At 41.3% G+C, this 21,779-nt stretch overlaps 2 protein-coding genes across 6 annotated transcripts in view; one reads left to right on the top strand and one right to left on the bottom strand.

Annotated features, from left to right (window-relative positions):
• Nucleotides 1-16,869, top strand: part of UPF1 (UPF1 RNA helicase and ATPase) — a 36,331-nt gene extending 19,462 nt beyond the window's left edge. For 2 of the 5 annotated variants that reach the window (XM_087703254.1, XM_014060106.2), the window contains exons 16-24: nt 134-251; nt 1,079-1,235; nt 1,758-1,900; nt 3,082-3,256; nt 8,078-8,159; nt 8,493-8,669; nt 9,593-9,810; nt 12,348-12,467; nt 14,325-16,869. In XM_087703254.1, the coding sequence (XP_087559380.1) occupies nt 134-251; nt 1,079-1,235; nt 1,758-1,900; nt 3,082-3,256; nt 8,078-8,159; nt 8,493-8,669; nt 9,593-9,810; nt 12,348-12,464 (1,187 nt within the window). In that variant the 3' untranslated portion in view covers nt 12,465-12,467; nt 14,325-16,869. Of the gene's footprint in view, nt 1-133; nt 252-1,078; nt 1,236-1,757; nt 1,901-3,081; nt 3,257-8,077; nt 8,160-8,492; nt 8,670-9,592; nt 9,811-12,347; nt 12,473-14,324 lie in introns of all 5 variants that reach the window. The other 3 variants (XM_014060114.2, XM_014060123.2, XM_014060099.2) reach the window with 2 other exon arrangements.
• Nucleotides 16,870-17,677: 808 nt separating this feature from the next.
• On the bottom strand, nt 17,678-21,520 carry GDF1 (growth differentiation factor 1). The gene is made up of 2 exons (XM_014059955.2): nt 21,247-21,520; nt 17,678-18,883 (listed from the first exon to the last, which is right to left on the bottom strand). The coding sequence occupies exons 1-2, from the start codon at nt 21,518-21,520 to the stop codon at nt 18,075-18,077; spliced, it is 1,083 nt and encodes a 360-aa protein (XP_013915430.2). The 3' UTR covers nt 17,678-18,074.
• Between the last annotated feature and the right edge of the window lie 259 nt (nt 21,521-21,779).

The raw sequence follows: 21,779 nt of genomic DNA, 5'->3' as shown, positions 1-21,779 counted from the left end.
TGATTATTGGGAGGGGAAGGGGTTGATGCTGCTGAGATGCTTCTTTGAGATTGAAAAACCTCCATTTTAATCAAATGAAATAGGAGTCACTGAAGACCTTTATACTGATGAATGAGTCCCATCTTTCCTGCAGCAGACCGTGTGAAGAAGGGGTTTGACTTCCAATGGCCTCAGCCAGACAAGCCCATGTTTTTCTACGTGACCCAAGGACAAGAAGAAATTGCAAGTTCTGGCACTTCTTATTTGAACAGGTAAAAAGAAAGAAAGAAAGAAAGGTCAGTGGCAACCAATGTATGCGGAAGAAGGCAGAGGTTCGGTTGATCTCTTGGTAGGCCATGCAAGGCATCTCTCTTTTTAAAGTTAATACAGTCCATCTATTCAAAAAACAGGAGAATGCGATTAAGTCAGTAGATAAAGATTAACATTATTAACGGTGAGAGTCTCATGGTTAAGATGCTGGACTAGAGGCCAGGAGACTCTTGAGTTCTAGTCTTGCCTTAGATATGAAAACTGGCTGGGTAACCTTGAGCAAGAGAATGTGTATTTTAATAGCAATAGCACTTAGACTTATATACCGCTTCACAGTGCTTTACAGCCCTCTCTAAGCAGTTTACAGAGTCAGTCTATTGCCCCCAACAATCTGGGTCCTCATTTTACTCACCTCAGAAGGATGGAAGGCCGAGTCAACCTTGAGCCTAGCTTGATTCGAACTGCCAAATTGCAGGCAGCCAGCAGTCCCCAGAAGTTGCCTGCAGTACTGCACTCTAACCACTGCACCACTGAGGCTCATCCTATTTTAGGCATGAAAGCCAATGATTTTGGACCTGTTCCTCGCTCTTATCCCATCTTACCTCACAGGGTTGTTCTGGGGAAAATAGGAGGAAAGATAAGTCCACTACCTTGAATTACTTACAAAGAAATAAAAGTGAGGGAAAATGTAGTAAATAAAATCTTGTCCCTTCCTCATTTTAATATTTGGGAAAATGCTTTGCAATATTTGAATAAACATACAAACTTTATATGAGCTTAGATAAGAAATTGCGTTGACTCTTCTTTCCTCTCCTCCCTTATCTTACAGAACAGAGGCAGCCAATGTGGAGAAAATAACCACAAAGCTACTGAAGGCTGGTGCAAAGCCAGATCAGATTGGCATCATCACCCCCTATGAGGGCCAGCGTTCATATTTGGTGCAGTACATGCAGTTTAGTGGATCTTTGCATACCAAGCTTTATCAGGTAGTCATTTGTGCTTTTCTTTCTTGATTCTTTGTATTCCCAGGTTTGCAGAAACCCACTTGGTCTTTGCATTTGTTTCAAAGCATGTGTGCTATATTTACAAATATTTTACTTGAAGTGGTATAGTTAGGAACTTTTTAAAAAAAAGAAACTTATGTAGTTTAACTTCCACCTAGAAAAGATAACTATTTAAGTCTGTAATTCTTATTTGCTTTGGAGAGAGGCTTGTATTTCATCCAGTGAGAGAAAACCCGTCCCTCCCCTCCATTTCAGGTTTATTGATTGAAATAAAACATTTTGTAATGTGCGGGTGGACTCACTTCCCCCGCCCTCAAAGATGAAATAAAATTATTTCAGGGATTCCAGCGTGTTTTGAAATACTGAATCTCAAAGTTAGAATCCTGAAGAGCTGTTCCGTATTCGTGCAATAGATAATAACAGTATTCTATAGCATTACTGAAATGTGGGAGAATGAGAAATTTGAGAAGTCTTTCTCTCTTCTACCCCTCCCCCCTTTTACAGGAAGTTGAAATCGCTAGTGTTGATGCTTTCCAAGGGCGAGAGAAGGACTTCATTATCCTCTCCTGTGTTAGAGCCAACGAGCATCAAGGCATTGGTTTCCTGAATGATCCCCGGCGTCTCAATGTGGCTCTCACAAGAGCAAGGTTTGGACTTCCTATCATCCAAGATAGAATCTCTGCTTTTGGAATCTCTTAATTACACATTTTGGATGGAGCTAAATTGGGGGGTGGGGGTGGGAAACGCTTTTCAATCTGAAAAGAGATTTTCAAGTTGAAAAAAAAACTTCACTGGCTCAGGCAGCTATGAATTGTAGCTCTACTAAATTTTTTAAACTTCAGGTGTATTATTTATTTCACCTTATATTCATTTTAGATACATTATTTAGCTAAGCAATCTTGAGAGTTATTTGCAAAATCAGAGATAAAAAGACAAGAATGTGTGTGATATTTCTTTGGTTTTCTCAAGTGTTTATGGGTAAATGTATGATATGCTTGTGATTTTTACTTATCAAATTTGTTTGCTGCCCATCTCACAATTCAAGGCAATGCTGAATGGCTTACAACAAAATAAAACACACAAACATTTGACAATAACAAATATAAAAACTGGTTTAAAATTATAGAATTTATGACAGCGGTTGAACCCCAAATTTATATTGCTAAGCAAGGAATTTTCCTCCATTTTACAACCTTTCTTGCCAGAGTTGTTAAGTAAAAACGTTGTTGTTAACTTAGTCACACGGTTATTAAATGAATTCAGTTTCCCAATTGACTTGGCTTGTCGGAAGATTGCAAAAGGTGATTGCATAACCCTTTAACACTGCAGCCATCATAAATAGAAGCCAGTTGTCAGGCATCCAGATTTTGATCATGTGACTATGGGGATCCTTCAAGTTTGAAAGTATGAAAAACTGTCCTAAGTCACTTTTTTTTAGTGCAGTTATAACTTTGAATGGTCATTAAATGAATGGTTGCAAGCCAGGGACTGTAGTGTTAAAGCTACAGTGCTGAATAAATCTAAATCAGATACCAAAGAAAATAGTATGATAGGCCTATAAAAATAACAAAATCAAAGTACATACTAAAAGTAGGAGAAAGAATACTACCATTAGATTAAAATCAGCTTAGGTGATATTTTTGGAAGGCCCAGGCAAAGAAGGTCCTGAAGGCATTTCCATATATGGTATTTCCATATCTCTGTAGTTATTAGCTGCAATATTCAAGAGTAGGTCATCCTTTCAACAACATTAACAACAAGTAACTTGAAGTGTGAATGAGTTGGTAAGCAAATAACCCTTCATAGTATCTTACTGTTGTCTTTTTAGATATGGGGTCATTATTGTTGGGAATCCAAAGGCACTCTCCAAGCAACCTCTCTGGAATCACCTTCTGAACTACTACAAGGAGCAAAAGGTCCTGGTGGAGGGACCATTGAACAATCTCCGTGAGAGCCTCATGCAGTTCAGCAAGCCCCGAAAACTGGTCAACACTATCAATCCAGTAAGTTTCATGCAGAGCAATCTTCTTTTTGAGCTTATTGCAAAAAATAAATAAATGTATGTCTCATTTAGCAACAGAAATTTGGGGCTCAATTGTGTTTGTAAGTCGAGGACTACCTGTTTTATTCTAGAGGCCCCCTACAATAAAGAATAAATGGCTTTAAGAACTGAGTTTGGAGAAAGTGATTAAGACAGTACTACCTTTGTGTTTATTTTTCCTGTGTAGTGCATTTATTATAAGAAAGTTAGGGTGGAAAAAGATGATAGCTGGAATCAAAGTAGGAATCCATACACAGCTGTTGTATGGATGATACAACTTCACTGAAAGTGAGGAACTCATATGAGCTCATTATGAAAGTAAAAACTGGATGGTGAACATATTGAATAATGTTAAATTTTAACACAAAAAATAATTTCAACCTGTAGTTTTTCTGATTTTAAAAATGAGAGCAAACAAGTAAAAGTGACAGTTTGTTTTTTTTAGGCTTAAGAATATAGGTAGTCCTCACTTATTGGCCACAATTGAGACTGGTAACTCTTTCACTAAGTGACTTGTCATAAAATGAAAAGTCATATGACCATGCCTGACTTATGACAGCAGTTCTGACTTTGGTCATTAGAATCACCTATGATCATTAAGTACAATGTTCACATGACCATCAATTGTGACTTTCTACTGGCTTTACCTTTGATTTTGGCTGTTGGAGACAAGCTGTGAAGGTCACAAATGGCAATCATATAGCTGTGGGATGCTGCAGCTGTTATAAATATTTCCTAGTTGCCAAGCTACTGAATCCCAATCTTGTAACCACATAAAGTTTTGATAGCCGCAATTTAGAGGATTGGTTGTATGTCTTTTTTCAGTGGTGTGATTTTGAACGGTTTATAAAAGTTGGTTAGTATGCTGGAGAAATAGAGGCAATAAAGGGAAAAGTGATAATAAAGTTAAATAAGATTATTAAGAGTGATAATATTTCACTGACCAAAAAAGAAAGAAAGAACTAGCAGTCCTCATTCCAATAATAGCCTATAATTGTGAAAATTTTCTAAATAAATACAATCAAACCTTGAGAAAAAACAAGAGAAAAGGAAGAGAGATTTCAAGAAGCTTGAATGGGTGTAATCACCAGAGTTTAGGTTTAACACGAGGGAATCTTTACCTTTGCTAACAGTACCATGGACTGCAAGTCACTGAGCCCCAGATCAATTGTGAAGGATGATACCTATCTTGTGGTGGTGTCCTTAGGCCATATAGTTAATGAACAAAACTCATGTGTATTCCTTAGTATCAGGTGACAGGAGATCAGTCAAACATAAAATTCAGCAAAAATCCCTCCAAAGCAACATGCACATTTGTGTATTTTGAAATGCACCATGAGATATAGGTAGTCCTTGACCACAATTGAGTCCAAAATTTATATTGCTAAGTGAGACATTTGTTAAGTGAGTTTTGCCCTATTTTATGACTTTTCTTGCCACAGTTGTTAAGTTAGTAACATGATTGTTAGGTGAATCTGGCTTCCCCATTGATTTGTTTGTCAGAAGGTCGCAAAAGGGGATCATGTGATCCTGGAACACTGCAACCGTCATAAATATGAACCTATTGCCAAACATCCAAATGTAAATCATGTGACTATGAGCATGCTGCAATGGTCGTGTGAAAAACGATCATGTCACTTTTTCACTGATGTCACTAAATGAACGGTTGTAAGTCAAGGACCACCTGTACAAGGGCATACAAAAGAGGGTACAGACAACCTAAAACTCAACATTAATACTGCACTGATGATACTTGCTTTTATACCATCTCACCAGTGCTAGAAATAAGCAAAGGTATGTTTCATAATCTTCTGTGTGCTAAAAGCAGACTCCAGGCATGTGACATGGCAACCTCCAAAGTTTATCAAGTCTGCTGACTGTTATCCCTTCGTCTTAATCCCCTTAATCCATGTGAGATGCGCAGTGCTCCTGCTAGAACTCTGAAGATGGACGCTCAAGAACCTGGAAGCATGGGTTGCCGCCGCCTCTTATCTTCCCAGTCCCTGGAAGAGAACCAGAAAGGGAATATTTGCAAATGAATGACTAGCTAGAGAGCTGATAAAAGAGGGTTTCCCAAAGATTGCAACTTTAAGACGCATGGACTTCAATTCCCAGAATTCCCCAGCCTTAAAAGTTGTCAAGTTAGGGAGACCCTGTGGTAGAGGTTGGGTCACATCATTCAAATCAAAACTGATCAGCTTAAAGCACAGTGAACTTGATTGAGAAGATTTTAAACTAACTGGTGTGGCTTGAAGCTGAAAGTCTTGAAATAAGGAACTTGGATAAAACTAGCAAATGTTAGAAAGACGCACAATTTTAATGAGGCTTTCCAAAATGCTCAGTGAAAAATAGAGATTGCTTATTAGTTAGAGAGTTGGTAGATGGAATTCTCCAAGTGGAATATGGCAGTTAAGAATGCAGTTTACTGAAGTAGAAAGACAGAATTGGAATGTATGTTAAAATAACCAGTCTTGCTCAGAAATCCAAGCAAATAGGGATATTGGGAATATCTGGGCTACAACAAGAAGCAAATATAAGTCAGTCTGCTATTAATATTAATTTATACACACCATTCTAAGGAGAAGATAAAGTAGTGTTCTCCAATTTTTTTTTAAAGTACAGATTTTTCAAACAATAGCAGTGAGGAGAAATCAAGTGGGTACCCTAATCTGGATCTGATTCTAACTCAATTAGAAGACTTGACTGAAATGAAAATGATAGGAAAAGTGGGGGAAAATAACTATTTAATATATTTTAAGGATTATTAAAGCTTCCCATAACCAGTCGCAGGATTTTATGGTGGGAAAAGACTCAATTTGGGATGAAGACCCTATTATAAAGGAATATAATTACACAATGACAATGAGAATTCCAATGAGGTGGGGGAAAGGGAGGACAAGTGAAAGTGCAAATGTGGCTGTGCAAAAAGCTTTGTGAAGATCTTACATGAAAAAATAGAAGGACAAGTTACCAGCGAGAATGCTTGTTAAGTTACCTGGGAGAGTCAAAGTTGTTTCAAGTAAGCTAAAATTCAGAATTAGCTGGGATTGGCAAAAGGTGCCAAGGACATCCTAAAGAGATTTTTGAAATACTATATGTTCAAAATAAAGGGGAGAGGAAAACAATATAGCAACAGCCACCACAAGCACTTATGAAAAGTGAGATCAAGGACTAGGCTTGAACATTGGATGGAAAGAAACAAGCCGTGATTATTTTCTTTGAATAAGTTTAAATCTCCAGGCTTGGATGAATTGTATTCTAGGGCAGTGTTTGTCAACCCTAGCTACTTTAAGATATATGGACTTCAACTCCTGGAATTCTTGCTGGGGAATTCTGGGAGTTGAAGTCCAGACATCTTAAAAGACACCAAGGTTGAGAAACACTGTTCTCTAGGGCATTGTAGCCCAATGGAATACTTTAAAATCAGCCATCATTACCATACGGAAACATTAATTTTGAAAGAGAAACTTCCATGGTTACTTAAGCAGAAAGTTAAAATTATACTTTTTTATCCAAGAAACATTTTACAAGAAATAGAATATATGTAGCTCAGGATTAAATTTTTGCGTGTTGGGGAAGTGTGATCTTTTCCTTACTAGTTCCTTGATTAGGTTACTATTTTCTTCTTGATCACTCAGCCCAACACAGCAAAACTAACAAGATGTGAAAAGAATAACATGACAATACATCAAAAAGATCTCGGAAATAACCAACAGACTATTATAAACAGATGGCATCACCATAGCATGCAAACCAGCTATAGCCATTGAAAACATCTTTAGTAAATCAAAAGACCCAGTAGCCCAAGAAGAAGATCATCTATGATATAGTAAGAACTGTCACAACTTCTATGTATGCAGGCAGAAGACCAGCAAAGTGCAGGCAGAAGACCGGCAGAATACTGTCAGAAGATAGGATGAAAAGTCCACATGGACAGAATCAACTGGGAAACTATAAGCATCCTAGACCAAGCTGAATGCAAAAATGCTAAGGAATTCAGGAAGTTTGCCATTCAGACAAATCAATAAACACATAGAGATAAGTCACATTTACATGCCATTCAAAAGAAAACACTAAGAACAAAACAAAAACACCAGAGAACATCCTGTCCATCAGCGAATACTCAGATAAATGGATATTAACACCAGGAAAAACAATCAAGCAAAAAAAACCTGTGCCTTAATGAAGGAACTACCAGGGAGAAAACCCTCACCCCAACAACATTGGTAGGACAAACTACTATATATAAACAGGGAGTAAACCCACACCTCCATTTAGTAGCATTGATTATGTTATCTAGTTGGGTAATGAAACATCTGCAAACAACCAAGCTCAGAGAGCACCAAGGACTCCACATACTCAAACAGATGAATTTGGACTCAGTGGCTTGGAGAATGCCTTCCATTTCTGTTACATGATAAGTTAGTCGCTCCACCCATATAATCAGTAAATTAAGTAAACATCTGCTTTAAGCTGATTCAGATCATGAGTCATCTTACATAAAGCAGCATCCAGCAGCAACTTTGGGGGCATCTCCTATGTATCTTTTATAGCAAAACTCTAGCCCTTTGCAGAACTGGGAAGAAAGCCATATAGCAGCACATTGTAAATGTATTCAACAATCCTGTAAGGAAAGTTTGTTTGTTTATTTATTAGACTTATATGCCGCCCATCTCACCTAGAGGCAAGAAGTTCTCTCTCTGAAGCTATTCCAGATGTTTGTGACGGAACAAAAATAGTTTTGGTTTCCTCTTCATAAATTTTAATTTGCATTCTGTTTTAGGGAGCCCGGTTTATGACAACTGCTATGTATGATGCCCGTGAAGCTATTATCCCTGGATCCGTTTATGATCGCAGCAGCCAAGGTAAGAGATGTTAAGACTTTCTGTAAGCCAGATAAGTGATACATTGGCTCTTAGACACAAAATAGCTAAACTCCTAAACTAGTCATATTCTGCCTTCTGATTTGTTAGTTTGTTTAGTGGGGTTGCTTGCCAAGAGCAACTCACCTTTGGCCAGTAGATACGGTGGGATACACACTATGGATTTTCCATATGCCATTCCAAATCAAAAGTTAGGAGACAAATAATTCCTTATCCCATTTTGTGCTAGGAGAAAAAGAGCCGGGTAAAAAGAAATATATTACAGTAGCTATCTTATCTTAAAACTACTCAACATCTTTCTCCGCACGTTCTCAGGCCGGCCATCCAACATGTATTTCCAAACACACGATCAGATTGGGATGATCAGTGCTGGGCCCAGTCATGTCACCACCATGAACATTCCTATTCCATTCAACTTGGTGATGCCCCCCATGCCACCACCAGGGTACTTTGGACAGCCCAATGGACCAGCTGCAGGTGGGATGTTTGCAGGTGCAAATTATTTTGTTATATGTCCATCAAGCGAATGTGTTTGTGGCGGGGGGGGGGGGGATGGCGGCAGAGAGAGAGAAAGGATTGTAATTTGCAGTCTCTGGCAGATGTCATTAAATATCATGTCTGTAGATTGCTGTGCATTCATCATGTTCAGTACACATGTATGTATTGATCAATTGACTGAATTTTTTTTCATTCCACCACAATCTCTGAATTCTCAGCAGTATCCATTTACAAAAAAAAGTACAGAAAAAAAATATAAGAAAAGACAAATAAAGACCATAAGTGAGGTGTCCAGCCTTGCTGGCTGGGGAATTCTGGGAGTTGAAGTCCACCAGTTTTAAAGTTCCCAACATTGGATGCCTCTGCTATAAATCATTGAAGGGCATCACAACTCCGATGCCCTCCAGAAGTAATAGAACAGTGTGATATATATGAAATAAAATACATGGTCATTGAAGGAGGTTTACCCCCAAGGTTGCATCGTGCTCCATCAGCAGGCCCTTGTAAATGAAGCCGACTCTTAAATTTCTGTGCAGCTGACTTATTCTGATCTTGCTTACTTCAGAACCAGAAAGCAACTCTTTTATGTTTTGTCAGAGAAATAAAATTATCGCTGACAATTGCTGTGTGTGGGAGGGAAGTTAACACTCAGCAACATATTCTGCTTAAGAGATTTGTATGTAACTTTTTAGCTGGAAAGGTAGATTTTTAGTTGGGAGTTTCTAGGCAATTAATTTTCCCAAACTGCAAGCCTAACTTATCCACTGCAGTGATTCACTTAACATCTGTGGCAAGAAAGGTCGCAAAATGGGGCAAAACTCAGTTAATCAAATATCTCACTTAGCAACAGAAATGTGGGGCTCAACTATGGTCGTACGTCAAGGACTGCCCCTATTGAGATTTGGTTGCCCTTGCAGGACGTGGAAACCTGAAAGGCAAAACTGGCCGTGGTGGGCGACAGAAGAATCGTTTTGGGATTCCAGGAGCCAGCCAGTCGAACCTCCCCAACAGCCAGGCCAGCCAAGATGTGGTCTCCCAGCCTTTCTCTCAGGGCCCCTTGACTCAGGGTTACATCTCCATGAGCCAACCCTCACAGATGAGCCAGCCTGGCCTCTCCCAGCCAGAATTGTCACAGGTAACAAGTTTTGGATTTTGGATTTGGATTTTATTGGAAATTTATATGCCGCCCTTTTCCCTGAGGGGACTCAGGGCGGCTTACAACAATGAAGGGAAGGGAGTGCAAGACAAGACTTAAAAAGAAAAGAATCGTGATTAAAAGAAAATTGATCGTAAAAACACAACATTCACTCAACATTCGGGCGGGGTTAGAATAATCCTATCCCCAGGCCTGACGGGATAGCCAGTTCTTAAGGGCTGTGCGGAAGGCCTGGACTGTGGTGAGGGTACGGATCTCCACGGGGAGGTTGTTCCATAATGTCGGAGCTGCAACTGAGAAGGCTCTCCTCCGCGTAGTCGCCAGTCGGCACTGGCTGGCGGATGGAATTCGGAGGAGGCCTACTCTGTGCGATCTGATGGGACGCAGGGAGGTAATTGGCAGGAGGCGGTCTCTCAAATAGCCAGATCCACTACCATGGAGCGCTTTATAGGTGGTAAGTAAGACCTTGAAGTGCACCCGACGATCAACAGGTAGCCAGTGCAGCTCACGGAGGATTGGTGTTATATGGGCGAACCGTGGTGCGCCCATGATCACTCGCGCGGCCGCGTTCTGGACTAGCTGAAGTCGCCGGATGCTTTGCTTCTCGGGTGCTGCTTGGGGAAGGGATTCTGAGTAAATTCTACGGAGATGTTGGGTATTTTTCAAAGTATAAGATACACCTTTTTCCCCAAAAAAAGAGGGTGAAAATTTGGGTGCGTCTTATACACCGAATGTGTACACACACACACATACACACACACACACACACACGGCCAAAAACATGAGGCATGGAGGCAGTGATGGTCTGTGGCAATCCCTGCAGCCTGGAACAGCTGATTGGGGTTATTCCCGCAGTCCGATCCACCCGCCAATCAGCTGTGCTGAATCAGGCTGCAATAAGTTCTGAAGCTGACCTGGCTGGTAAGAGTTTGCAGTAGCAATCACATTCAGAAAGCACACACAAGTAAGCAGGATTCAAAATAATAATATACAGTACAATAACAGAAACAGGTTTTCCAAGGTAGCAGTAAATACAAGCAAAACACAAGCAGTTTCACTTTCAGTTCTCAGCTAAGCCAGGCTCCTTCCTGTCTCCTTGTTACCCACATGGCAAATACTGTTTCAGAGTCCAAATAGCCCTCATTGGCTGACTTAGTTGCTATGCCTATTGGCTGACCTTGTTAACATGTGTTCCAAGTCAGGAAGCTAGTCAGCTGAATACCATGAATGCTGGTAGGCAGAGGCAGAATTTTTTTTGTTATTTTGCTCCCCACTAAGGTGCATCTTATACTCTGGAGCATCTTATACTCCGAAAAATACCTAAGTGGTAGCACAATCTTCTTGGTTTAAGATCCAAGAGAGGTTTCCTCTAAAGGCCAAACATCTTTTGCTATCTGTTGTAAGCAAGATACCTTAAGACGATTTGCCCCCCATTAATGCTAATTGTTGTTGCTGTTGTTTGCTGTTTATTGGATTTATATGCCGCCCTTCTCCCAAAGGACTCAGGGCGGCATACAACATTAAAAAAGCAACAACACATATTACAAAAGTTAAGTATCCAAAAACAAACCCAATTAATATTAACAATAAAAATTTAAAAATTAGATTAAAATTAACAAATTAATCATTTATTTTATTCAGTTCAGGCCAGACCGGCTTGCTGGAAAAGCCAACTTTTTAGGGCGCGTCGGAAGGACCGGAGGTCGGGGATTATCGAAGCTTTGGGGGCAGCTCATTCCAGACTGAAGGCGCTCCCACAGAGAAGGCTCTCCCCCTGGGGGTCGCTAGCCGACACTGTCTGGCCGACGGTACCCTGAGGAAACCAACTCTGTGGGATCGCACTGGAGGGTGGGAGGCTACTGGTGGCAGTAGGTGGTCTCGCAGGTACCCTGGGCCTAAGCCATGGAGCGCTTTAAAGGTCATAATTAGTACCTTGAATAGCACCTGGAAAACAACCGGCAACCATTGTAGGCCGCCTAAAAGGGGTGTAACATGGGAGCATCTAGATATCCCCATGATAACCCGCGTGGCCGCATTCTGGACCAACTGAAGCCTCCGGGTGCTCTTCAAGGGCAGCCCCATGTAGAGAGCGTTGTGAACCTGATATCTGAAGAGTACATGATTGGGAAGACTGCCTCAAATTGCCTTGTGACTAGTGCTTAAGAACCACCTCTAACCAATTTTTTATTTGAGAAATTTACTCACTATCCTGCACAAGTTGGCTAAAGTATCATAAGCCATTGTGATGGTATCAGAATTATGAAATAGCTCTCCAGTTATCTGCTAAGCTGGTTCTTAAAACAGTTTTGAATCATCAATCAACAGTTTTTATCTTGAATGACTCTGAGTCGCTTGTTTCCTCATTCTTTCCGTAAAACGGTGGCTGTGTACTAGACTTGGGATATAGTGTATTATATTGTGGTTTTATCGGTATCCCTCACCTCGTAGCTCAGTAGATCTTTCTGGATGAAAAAAAAATGCTCATTTAAAATTTTGTTCATTTTTTCTCTCTTCAGGATAGTTACCTTGGTGATGAGTTTAAATCTCAGATTGATGTGGCCCTGTCGCAGGATTCAACTTACCAGGGGGAACGCGCATATCAACATGGAGTGACGGGGCTGTCACAGTATTAGAGTGTAAGGTGCTTTAAGGGGTAAAAAATAGCTTGATAGTCTCATCAGTATCTCTTGCCTTCTCAGCTGCTCTGAGCACTCAAGCCTCCCATACATGAGAGGAGTCTGTAAATAGGTTGTTTTGCTTCTTTTTGCTTATTTAAGATTGCTAACTTAAGTTGTAGCTTTGAAGGTGCTAATAACATTCAACTACTTTAGGAAGACAGAAAGAGGCTGAGGGCTATAACAGAATAACAGACATGGAAAGGACCTTGGAGGTCTTCTAACCCAACCTCTTGTTCAGGCAGGAAACCCTACCATTTCAGACAAATGATTGTTCAAACTTTTTTTTAAAATCTCCTGTGATGGAGTACCCACAACTTCTGGAGGGAAGTCATTTAATTATTCTAACTGTTGAGAAATTTTTCCTTGGTTCTAGGCTGGTTCGCTCCTTGACTAGTTTCCAATTCGCTTTGAGTTTTAGTCCCCAACTTAGGAAAAAGTTCCAAGATCACAAAATTACATTCCCCTTTTTTTCTTCAGATGCAATGCAACCTCGGGATTAGGTTCTGCTGAGAAAAACACCTTGCTTTTATCATATTTTTGAGATTTGAACAAAACAAAATGTTTTTCTCTGTCTCTTAAGTCTCTGTTTGGGAATCCCCTGTGAAATTTGAATGGGTAAATTTATGTCTAATCAAATGAAGCATATCATACGAGGCATTGTGCCACAACATATATTCCATTGGAGTTGGACAGCTAATAAACTGACATAAATCAATAAACAGACCATCTTTCAAACATTGAAAACCTTAATAGATGGGCATTTAAACAATGGCTGTTGATCAGGCTATCTGAATGGAATTGTCAGGATGAGAGGCAGTTTCTTTCTCCATATTAAATGCAAGTAGAGGCAGGACTCACATATCAATTGTTTCTATCATTTTGGGTTTTTTTAATTGTGTAAAGTAAGGGCTCCGTGGCTAAGATTCTAAGGTAGTCGATCAGAATGGTTGACAGTTTAAATCCCTAGCGCCACGTAATGGAGTGAGCTCTCATTACTTGTCCCAGCTTCTGCCAACCTAGCAGTTTGAAAGCATGTAAAATGCAATTAGAAAAATAGGGACCACCTTTGGTGGGAAGGTACCAGCATTCCATGCACCTTTGGCGTTTCGTCATGCTAGCCACATAACCACAGAGAAGTCTTCGGGCAGTGCTGGCTCTTCAGCTTTGAAACAGAGATACGTAGCGCCCCCTAGAGTTGGGAATGACTAGCACATACAGTACTGTGCAAAAGTTTTAGGCAGGTATGAAAAAATGCTGTAAACAAAGAATGCTTTCAGAAATATAAATAATGATTGTTTATTTCTGTCAATTTTCAAAATGCAAAGTGAGTGAACAAAAAAATCTAAATCAAATCAATATTTGGTGTGACCACCCTTTGCCTTTTTTCACACCTGCCTAAAACTTTTGCACAGTACTGTATGTGCGAGGGGAACCTTTACCTTTACCTATTGTGTAAAGGGCCTAGTTCTTTACAACTGTGAAAACAAACATTCTACTAACAGCTTAGTTTATGATTTGCTTCTGGGTATGTTTGGGCCTCTTGAAGAAAATCTTGAGTAAGATGAATGAGAAAGTGCTACTTTGGAAGCAGTGGCACTGTCTTCTTGGTTTTTAAAATTTAACTGTAGTTTTACTAATTCATTGATAACATTTATAGGCTGTTCCAGCCCGTTATGGCTCTGGGCATTGTTATGGCAGTGATAATATATTATGGATCGGCTATGCTCAATTCATTGAACTATTTTTGATAAAGAAAGTTTTCAGAAATTTAACCCAGACCTTGCAATGTTAATGACCCCTTTGTCTTTCCTTTAGGTTGAAGGAGAAGAGCTAAGCTTATGTGGAGCTTAGTTCAACAGCAATTTATTCAGGGTAATAAAAATAAAATAAAATGGATACCTGTTTTCCACTGCTAAAACTGAAGCGACTCTGTGAGAGCAACAGGAGAGAGAGGGATAAAAAGAGAGAAACCAACGGAGAGGAGGAGAAAGAAGAGCGAGAGAGCGAAAGAGAAAGAAGAGAGCCCACTGCTAGCTCACTGAGGCAAGGAGACTGACCGGAGATGGGAAGAGAAGCACCGGAGGACCAACTGGCACCTCACTGGGAGGGAGAACTAACTCGCCCTGGAAGAACTGAGTGGTCAGCGAAGTTCCCTGTCCCCTCCCCTGCCACCAACACACCCACTGAGAAAGAGAGGAAGGGTCTTAGAAGAATCATTTCATTCCGTTCGTTCGTATTGCAAGCAGGGTTTCACAGTTAGAACAGGTGGGGAAGAGGAAAACCCCCCATCTCAGAGTTGTTCATGTACCAATCTCTCCGGGTTTTTTGTTTTCAAGAGAAGGAAAGAAAGAAAAGAAGGAAAGAAAGAAAAGAAGGAAAGAAAGAAAGAAAAGAAGGAAGGAAGGCAGGAAGACCTTGTTGGCCTTTTTAGGAACAAGCACACCATCCAAGAGAAAACGTCCTGAAGCTTGTGGGGAAGCCAGCTGTGACTGGTACTCGACTCTGAGATGATGTGGGTTTTGCTGTCCCAAGATCTGGCTTTGAGCCCTGCGCGGCTTCACCCACAGTCCGAATGGCAAGATGATGGGGTGGTTCTTTTTTTCTTTTTTCTTTTAAAAGAAATTCTTTCAAAGAAGCACTGGATATTATTTTTTTTTAGAAGTTTGTCTCTGAAATTTAGTAGTGGACCTGGAGGAAAATCCTTGTTTTGAGATGCTTAAAAAAAAAAAGAACAAACGAAACCATAAAAGATACATATATATTATCTATATCTGTACGTTTTAACGCAAGTAGGAATACCAATCTCTTGTGTGTGATTTCAGTCAATCAAACTCTTCTTCTTGGGGGAGAGGTGTATCTTTGCAAGGAACCCAATGTATCCTGCCAGTGCAGTGGAGAAATGAGAACGGTGTTTGTCAAGTTTTAATTGGTTCCTGCCTGGGCTCTTCTCTGGGCTGTTGGTTTAAGGTATCTGCTTTACAGAAGGGAGAGGAGGAGCGTGTGCCCTTTGGCCCCTGAGGAGGAAGAACGCTGGGATTGATCTGCTTTTTTATTTTATTAGTTGCTGCCGACATTGGGAAACCTGTAGTGGAAACAGGGGATTATATTGGTTTTGAAGTAAAGCTTCTCTGATGATATATTGAGATAGTTTGGGGAGGAAGAGCAGGCAGATATTTTAAGGGGTGGCCACTCTGGGGCAAAAATCTATCTTTGGCATGGAGGGGTGTTATTTTTTTTTCTTGACGTTCAGCTGCAGAATGAGCATCAGAAGTTTAAACAAAGCTGGAGACCACATGAAGGTGCAGGACCCTCAGTCTGATTTTATCATTTCAAATCCCAACTGGAAAAAGGGGCAATTTATGAAGAATGAAAGAAAAAACACCCACAAAGAAGTCACCCTGGCTCACAGCAGAAAAGCATGCATCTCTGCATTAAAAATATTGAGACCGCCGGCCTCTTTAGCCTATGATTGGTTTGGTTTTTCTTGCCACCAAAGGTGGGGTTTCCTTTAACCGAGACACTTTTGACCAGCTGCCCAGTTGTGCGATTTAAAAACAAAAAACAATTAATTTAGCTTTCTTTTCCAACCAAAGGGCTGTAAGCGTCCATTTTAACTTTTTGTATATGTTGAAGAATCCCCCCACCCTAGCTTTACATGGATGAACTTTAGAACCACCTCCTTTTTATTTTAAAAAATTGGACATTTTGTATAATGTTCATTCCCACTTTTGCCCTGCCCCCCCAAATAAAAAACCAAAAAACTCAATACCGTTATGCAAGAAAGCCTATCTGGCTTCTTTTGCCTGTTTAGCATTCACTGGGCCTTGCTTTATATTGCAGGTTCTGGAAGAGGGGGACACATGAATTGAAAATCTGCAATTCTTATTAATTGAAAATGTCTCCAGAGTTTAGACTTCTACCATGTGTATGGGAAAGGGAGACAGGCCACCTTCCTGCCTGAAACGTGGAATCTTTATTCAGACTGTTGGAGAACTGCTTGTTAAATTTCTTTTCTTCTGCCATCCCCTTCGCTGTGTGGCTGTGTAGATTTTTGAGCTAGACTTAAGCGCTAAACCTCTGTGCAATGCAATCCACTGAGTAAATGTAGCTCCCTCGTCCTTCCACTGTCTTCCTCACCTCCTTCCCCTTCCCTCTTCACATTTCACTTAGGTAGCAAATGCTTGCCTCTTTGTGTTGACCCCCCCCGCCCGCCCGCCTTTGTAGCGATTATAAAATGCTGAGTTTCAATGCAAAACCCCACCAGAACATCAGTGCTAGCGGGGTGCTGATTTTTTTTTTCTGTCTCAGTTTGTTTTAAAATCTGTTTCTCATCAAATTAATAAAAAATGCTTGCATTCTGTGCCTGGGGACTCAAAATTCTGATGTTTAGTTGTTAAAATGTCTAGCAATAAACCTACAAGGAGCCTTTCAGTCAGAACAGTTCAATATGACACACACACACACACAGAAACATTCATTCTGTATTTTTTAAAATTGTATTGGCTTTTGCTGATCCCCCTCTTAAAGGTATTTAACGAGCATACCATATTCGTGCAACCAGCACTCCGGAGCAAAGGAAGAAGTTTCTCTTGGAATTTCTTACACAGTATTGTGCACCACTTTACTCTGCATCAAATGTATATGCAGGAATAATTTGTGTTTTTAACGAGTCATTGGCCATTCCTGATTTTTTGTTAACTAGGGACATGCTTCACTTTATATCACAGTTTTAAAATCCAGTCCTGTCTGCAGTCTCTTCAGAATGCATTTACTAGTTAGTAAAAGGTGAAGATTCAGAATCCAAAAAACATGTACTCTACATTTGTTAGTGGCCCTCCACATCTAGCATGAAAATTTCAGAATTTTCATATAATCCAATTATGGTGGCTGCTAGCTTTACGAAATGCATACAGCAGAAGCCCTAGATGGCAGCATCTGCATTTGCAGAAATAATGCAAATATCAAATACTATCAAATATCAAATACTATGTGCCCCACATAGAAAAAAGTATCAGCTGCACTGTACACAAATTTATTAAGACTTTGGTCTAGCAGATTCTTCCCATGTTCTTTTGATAAGTGTTTGGTCTTGTTTTAGAAATCAAGTATTCCCATGCAAGCAAATTTGATGGAATTTGGTTTGAAGGACAATCCTAAATAACACAAGCTTCAGAGTTTTTGTTTATTTAATAACCAAGATCATTGATAAAATTTTAAAATCAACCGTACAGCGATTTAAAATAATATATTACTTTTGTAAAACCAATTCTGATGACTTTCATCCTAGGAACAATTAACAAATTATTTAACTTGCATCTAAAAATAAATGGTATGTGATAAATTGTAAGACATAGCGTCTCCATAAATTGTACACAACTCCAGCAATTTTGGACAAAAGCATTTTACATCCCACTTTAAGGCCCCTCAACTACGTGGCTCCTCTAGCCACTCATAAGGAGATTATGAACTAGATGACCATAACTGAACATCTGGTAGCTCAACTAAAGATACAGCAGGAAGAGGTTGATGAAACAGCAATAACCAAGGAGAATCTGGTGAATCATCTCACCGACAGCCGCATTCATCCACCACCATGTCCTCGTAATGTCTCAACACCACGTTATCATTGTTGTCGTAGTACAGAACGGAGATTGGGGAAAGGCGGACGGGGATACAGCAAGGCTGAGGGGTCCCAGCAGGGTCCAGAGAATGCACAATGGTTTGCAAGATGGCATGGTTGGTGCTGTTGAGTTCCTCGGTCAGGGGAAAAGGGCATTCGCCGAGGCAGTAGTTGGCCAGGTAACCCTGTGGAGCAATGATCCAATTCTCCCAACCGACTTCGGTGAAGCTGATGTACAACCGGCGGGGTTTGCAAATGTTGCTGGCGGAGACTGGCCTGTAGTAAGCGCTGCGCCTTTTCCTGGGGCTTTTGCACTGCCCAGGAGTGAGGGAAACCACCAACAGGGAGGTGCTGAGCATGGAATGGAGCTTGGAGCATAAGCTTCTCTCGGGTGACGCTGGGAGGCTAATTTCAAGGAGCAAGCCCAAGTTCTTGGATGGAGTCTGCCATTCCTTCGCCAGCTCGGTCAGGTTGAAGGCAAAGGACTTGCGCAGGTGGACGAAGGATTGCTCCACCAGGAGTTGGCGGCTGTAAGTATGGGCGGACATGCCACGCAAGGTCATCTGGGGAGCCCGATAGAGGCTTAACTCGAAGGGATGAACTGAGCTGGAACCCTGGTACTGGTTGTGGCTGAACTGAATCTCCAGCTGGGCCAGGGTCAACTGCTCCCCTTCCTCCAGGGCAGAGAAATTAAAATATAGCCGTTTTTGTAAACATATCCAACTTGGGGGTTCTTCTCGGTGGATCAATTGTCCTAGAATGGGTGTAGAAATCAAAAGCACTTTAGGGTTATCAGAATGTTACCAGACAGAAAGCATTTGGGGTAAGGGGAGAAGGGAGCAATCATCAGACAAACAACAATGTCCCTCACTAAACATTTAGGACTGAAAGAATTTGATTTATTTTTAGCACCTTAACATTTTTAATCAGTCTTCTATCCCAGCCTACCACAGAGAGGCAAAGTCATTCTGAAAAACTAAGGTGGAAGAGATCCCTTGTAAATATACCTGTAATCCTGGTTTAGTGACTGCCTCATTTATTTTATTTATAAAATGTATAAGCCACCCAACTTAACGTAACTTGATGGGTTAGCAACCATTTGCAGCTACAATGGTGACGAAAAAAGCAACAGGTAACTCAGAAAGTGCTGCTGTAACTTTGAAGGTCACTAAGTGAGCTGTTGTAAGTCGAGGGCTACCTGTATGTTGATTTAACTTTTCTTAGAAAGAGCTCAAGTTTGTCCTAGTTCCACTTATGACCTAGTCACCAAGGTCGTTCAGTCAAGCAATGGGTTTGAATTTGGTTTGGTCTTTCTCTGGAAAAAGTTGGATGCACATTCCACAATGCTAGAAACTCATGAAATGAGAATTTAGTTGGCCAGATGCAAGAAAAAGGAAAAAAAATAAAGGAAATCCAGCCAATTTGGAAACTACTCTGGCTGAGCGTTTTTCTTTTAATCCATTAATTAATTGAATTAATTAGGGCTGCCCTAATGCAGATTTCAGGAGCTGTGTTTAGCAGCAATTAGAAAGGTACCTTCTTAAAGCTACAACTTTACCCTTCAAAAAGAGAATTTTATTCCTTTGTTACATTTTTATTTATGTTTTTATTAAATGTATATGCTACCCATCTCGCCTAGAGGTGACTCTATGGACTTACCACCAAATAAAAGCAACACGAAAAAACATTAAAATTGTAGATATTAACGTTAAAAGTGACTTTTTTAAAAAATGGCAAGGAATGAATGGAACGAGGCAGGGAGATGGTTTGAGACTTTTTACTCTTTGGGATCTCCAAGTGATAACATTGGGGGAATAGAAATATCGCATCTTCCAAGTACAGTTTAAAAAAATCTTATTGGTGGAATCCTCATTTAGAAGATTAATTTGAAATGTGGATTAATTTAATTTTCCTTCCCCCACTCCATTTTCTCCTTGTTAACTAAAACGGCTCAAATATTAGCAGTTCCAATTGTATCCCAAGGTATACTTTTGTCACCTACAGAAATATCTTGTGGGTTTTTCTGTGACCGCTTCCTACCCCCACCCTCCCCCCGCCTTGTTCTCCCTCTGTGTTAATTCTTTTAAAAACAATCGCCCATTTTTGTTACAAATGCCACGGCCGCTTCCTTCTGCTTCCCACGCAAGTTGCAAACTAAGTACGCACGTTCCAAAGGAAAACTTTTCCAAATCCAATCATTTCTCCCTACCCGCCAACTTGATTGGAAACCAATTGCCGCAACCCAATAGGAATAGCCGAGCTTCATAGCCATGCCATTGATAAGGACAACGGACCGTTAATATTTTGCTGGGCACTGATCCCCCAAATTTCATTGATTTCACGTGGCATTTTTTGTTTTGTAACTGGAAGGCTGAGATAACGAAGCGCAAATCCCCGTAAAGAAAAGGAAGAACTAGCCATCCGGAGTCCAAAAAGAGGAGGGGGGGGGAAACGGGCGGTATGTAAATTTAATAAATAAGGCGCTATTTTTCTGCAAACGTGCCTGGGCTCCCTCTAAAACTTCGGAAAGTTAGGATGAAGCGTGTTGCAAGGCGCAGTGCTCGCACTCAGGGTAACAAGGGACAAACAAACCGGGAGGCATGTAAATTTAATCAACAAGGAGCTCTCTTTCTGCAAACGCGCCTGGGCTCGTTTAAAATAAAATAAAATAAAACCCTCTAAAATAAAACCTCTAAAATAAAACCCGAGAAAGGAAAAAAAAATCAAGCGGTTTGCAATAGGGGAGAAAAAAACCGGGAAGCATGCAAAGGTAATAATAAATAAGGCGCTTAACTTTCTGCAAGCGCGCGTCCGGGTTCCCCCCTAAATAAACCTCCGAAAGGAAAGAATCAAGCGGTTGCAAGTCGCAGTGCTCGTACTCAGGGGCTCCCCTGGGTCAGTTTCTGGGGCTGATCCGCCCACAGATTCGGGGTTCCACGAGGTCAGAAAGCCGATTCCCACGTGCCGGGTTTGCAACCAAGCGCGTTGCGCGCGCGCTCCATCGCTTCAGCGCTACTTCTTGGATTAAAGGAAAAAGGCCCGGCTGGGAGTGAGGATTTAACGCGCGCTCGCACGTTTTTACAATCGCCTCCCATCCCGGTTCCCCCCTGAGCTTACCTTGGTCGGGGAAAACCCGAATGACGTTTCCAGGGACTTGGAATTCCTCCACCCAACACGGGTTCCGGGACTCCTTGGACGCCTCGCTTCTTGTCTGGAACATCTTCCATAGCCAGGGCGGCACCGGAGCAGGCGACCTGGGGCTGGGCCTGGTTTTCAGACCCAGGGATCTCAGGAGCACCGTTTCCTGAGGGTGCAACGCCGACCCTACCCCAGGGAAGATCCAGAGCAGCACCCCGAGCCCCAACAGGACTCCCAGGCCCAGAGTTCCCATGAGGGAAGGCGAGGACGATGGCGTCGGCTTGGAGAGGAAAGGCCGAGGCGCGCTGGGCTCCTGGGCAGGGAAGGACCTTCCTGGAGAGTGGAAGGAAGGCGATCTGAGAAAGTGAGAGAGGGGGAGAGATCCAGCCTTTTAAGCATTGGAGGTGGACCCCCTCCCCCCCCCACCTCCGAAGGGTCTCTGGGGAGGGGCAGAACAGGCCCTGAGGGAATGTACGGGCAGGCCTCCCTCCCCAGCAGGGGTGGCTTTCAGG

Source organism: Thamnophis sirtalis, unplaced genomic scaffold (assembly GCF_051295495.1).
Source record: "Thamnophis sirtalis isolate CommonGarterSnake01/CBP01778 unplaced genomic scaffold, rThaSir2_p1.2 scaffold_1, whole genome shotgun sequence".
NCBI classification, from domain to species: domain Eukaryota; kingdom Metazoa; phylum Chordata; class Lepidosauria; order Squamata; family Natricidae; genus Thamnophis; species Thamnophis sirtalis.
Note: the sequence above shows the minus strand (reverse complement) of the source record. Positions and strands in the feature narration are given on the sequence as shown.

Excerpts from the sequence above, each read along its gene's own strand:
- GDF1 (XM_014059955.2), bottom strand. The coding sequence starts at position 21,520 with ATGGGAACTCTGGGCCTGGGAGTCCTGTTGGGGCTCGGGGTGCTGCTC. Across the intron at positions 18,884-21,246 it reads TCGGGTTTTCCCCGACCAAG|GACAATTGATCCACCGAGAA; the intron begins GTAAGCTCAGGG and ends CACCCATTCTAG.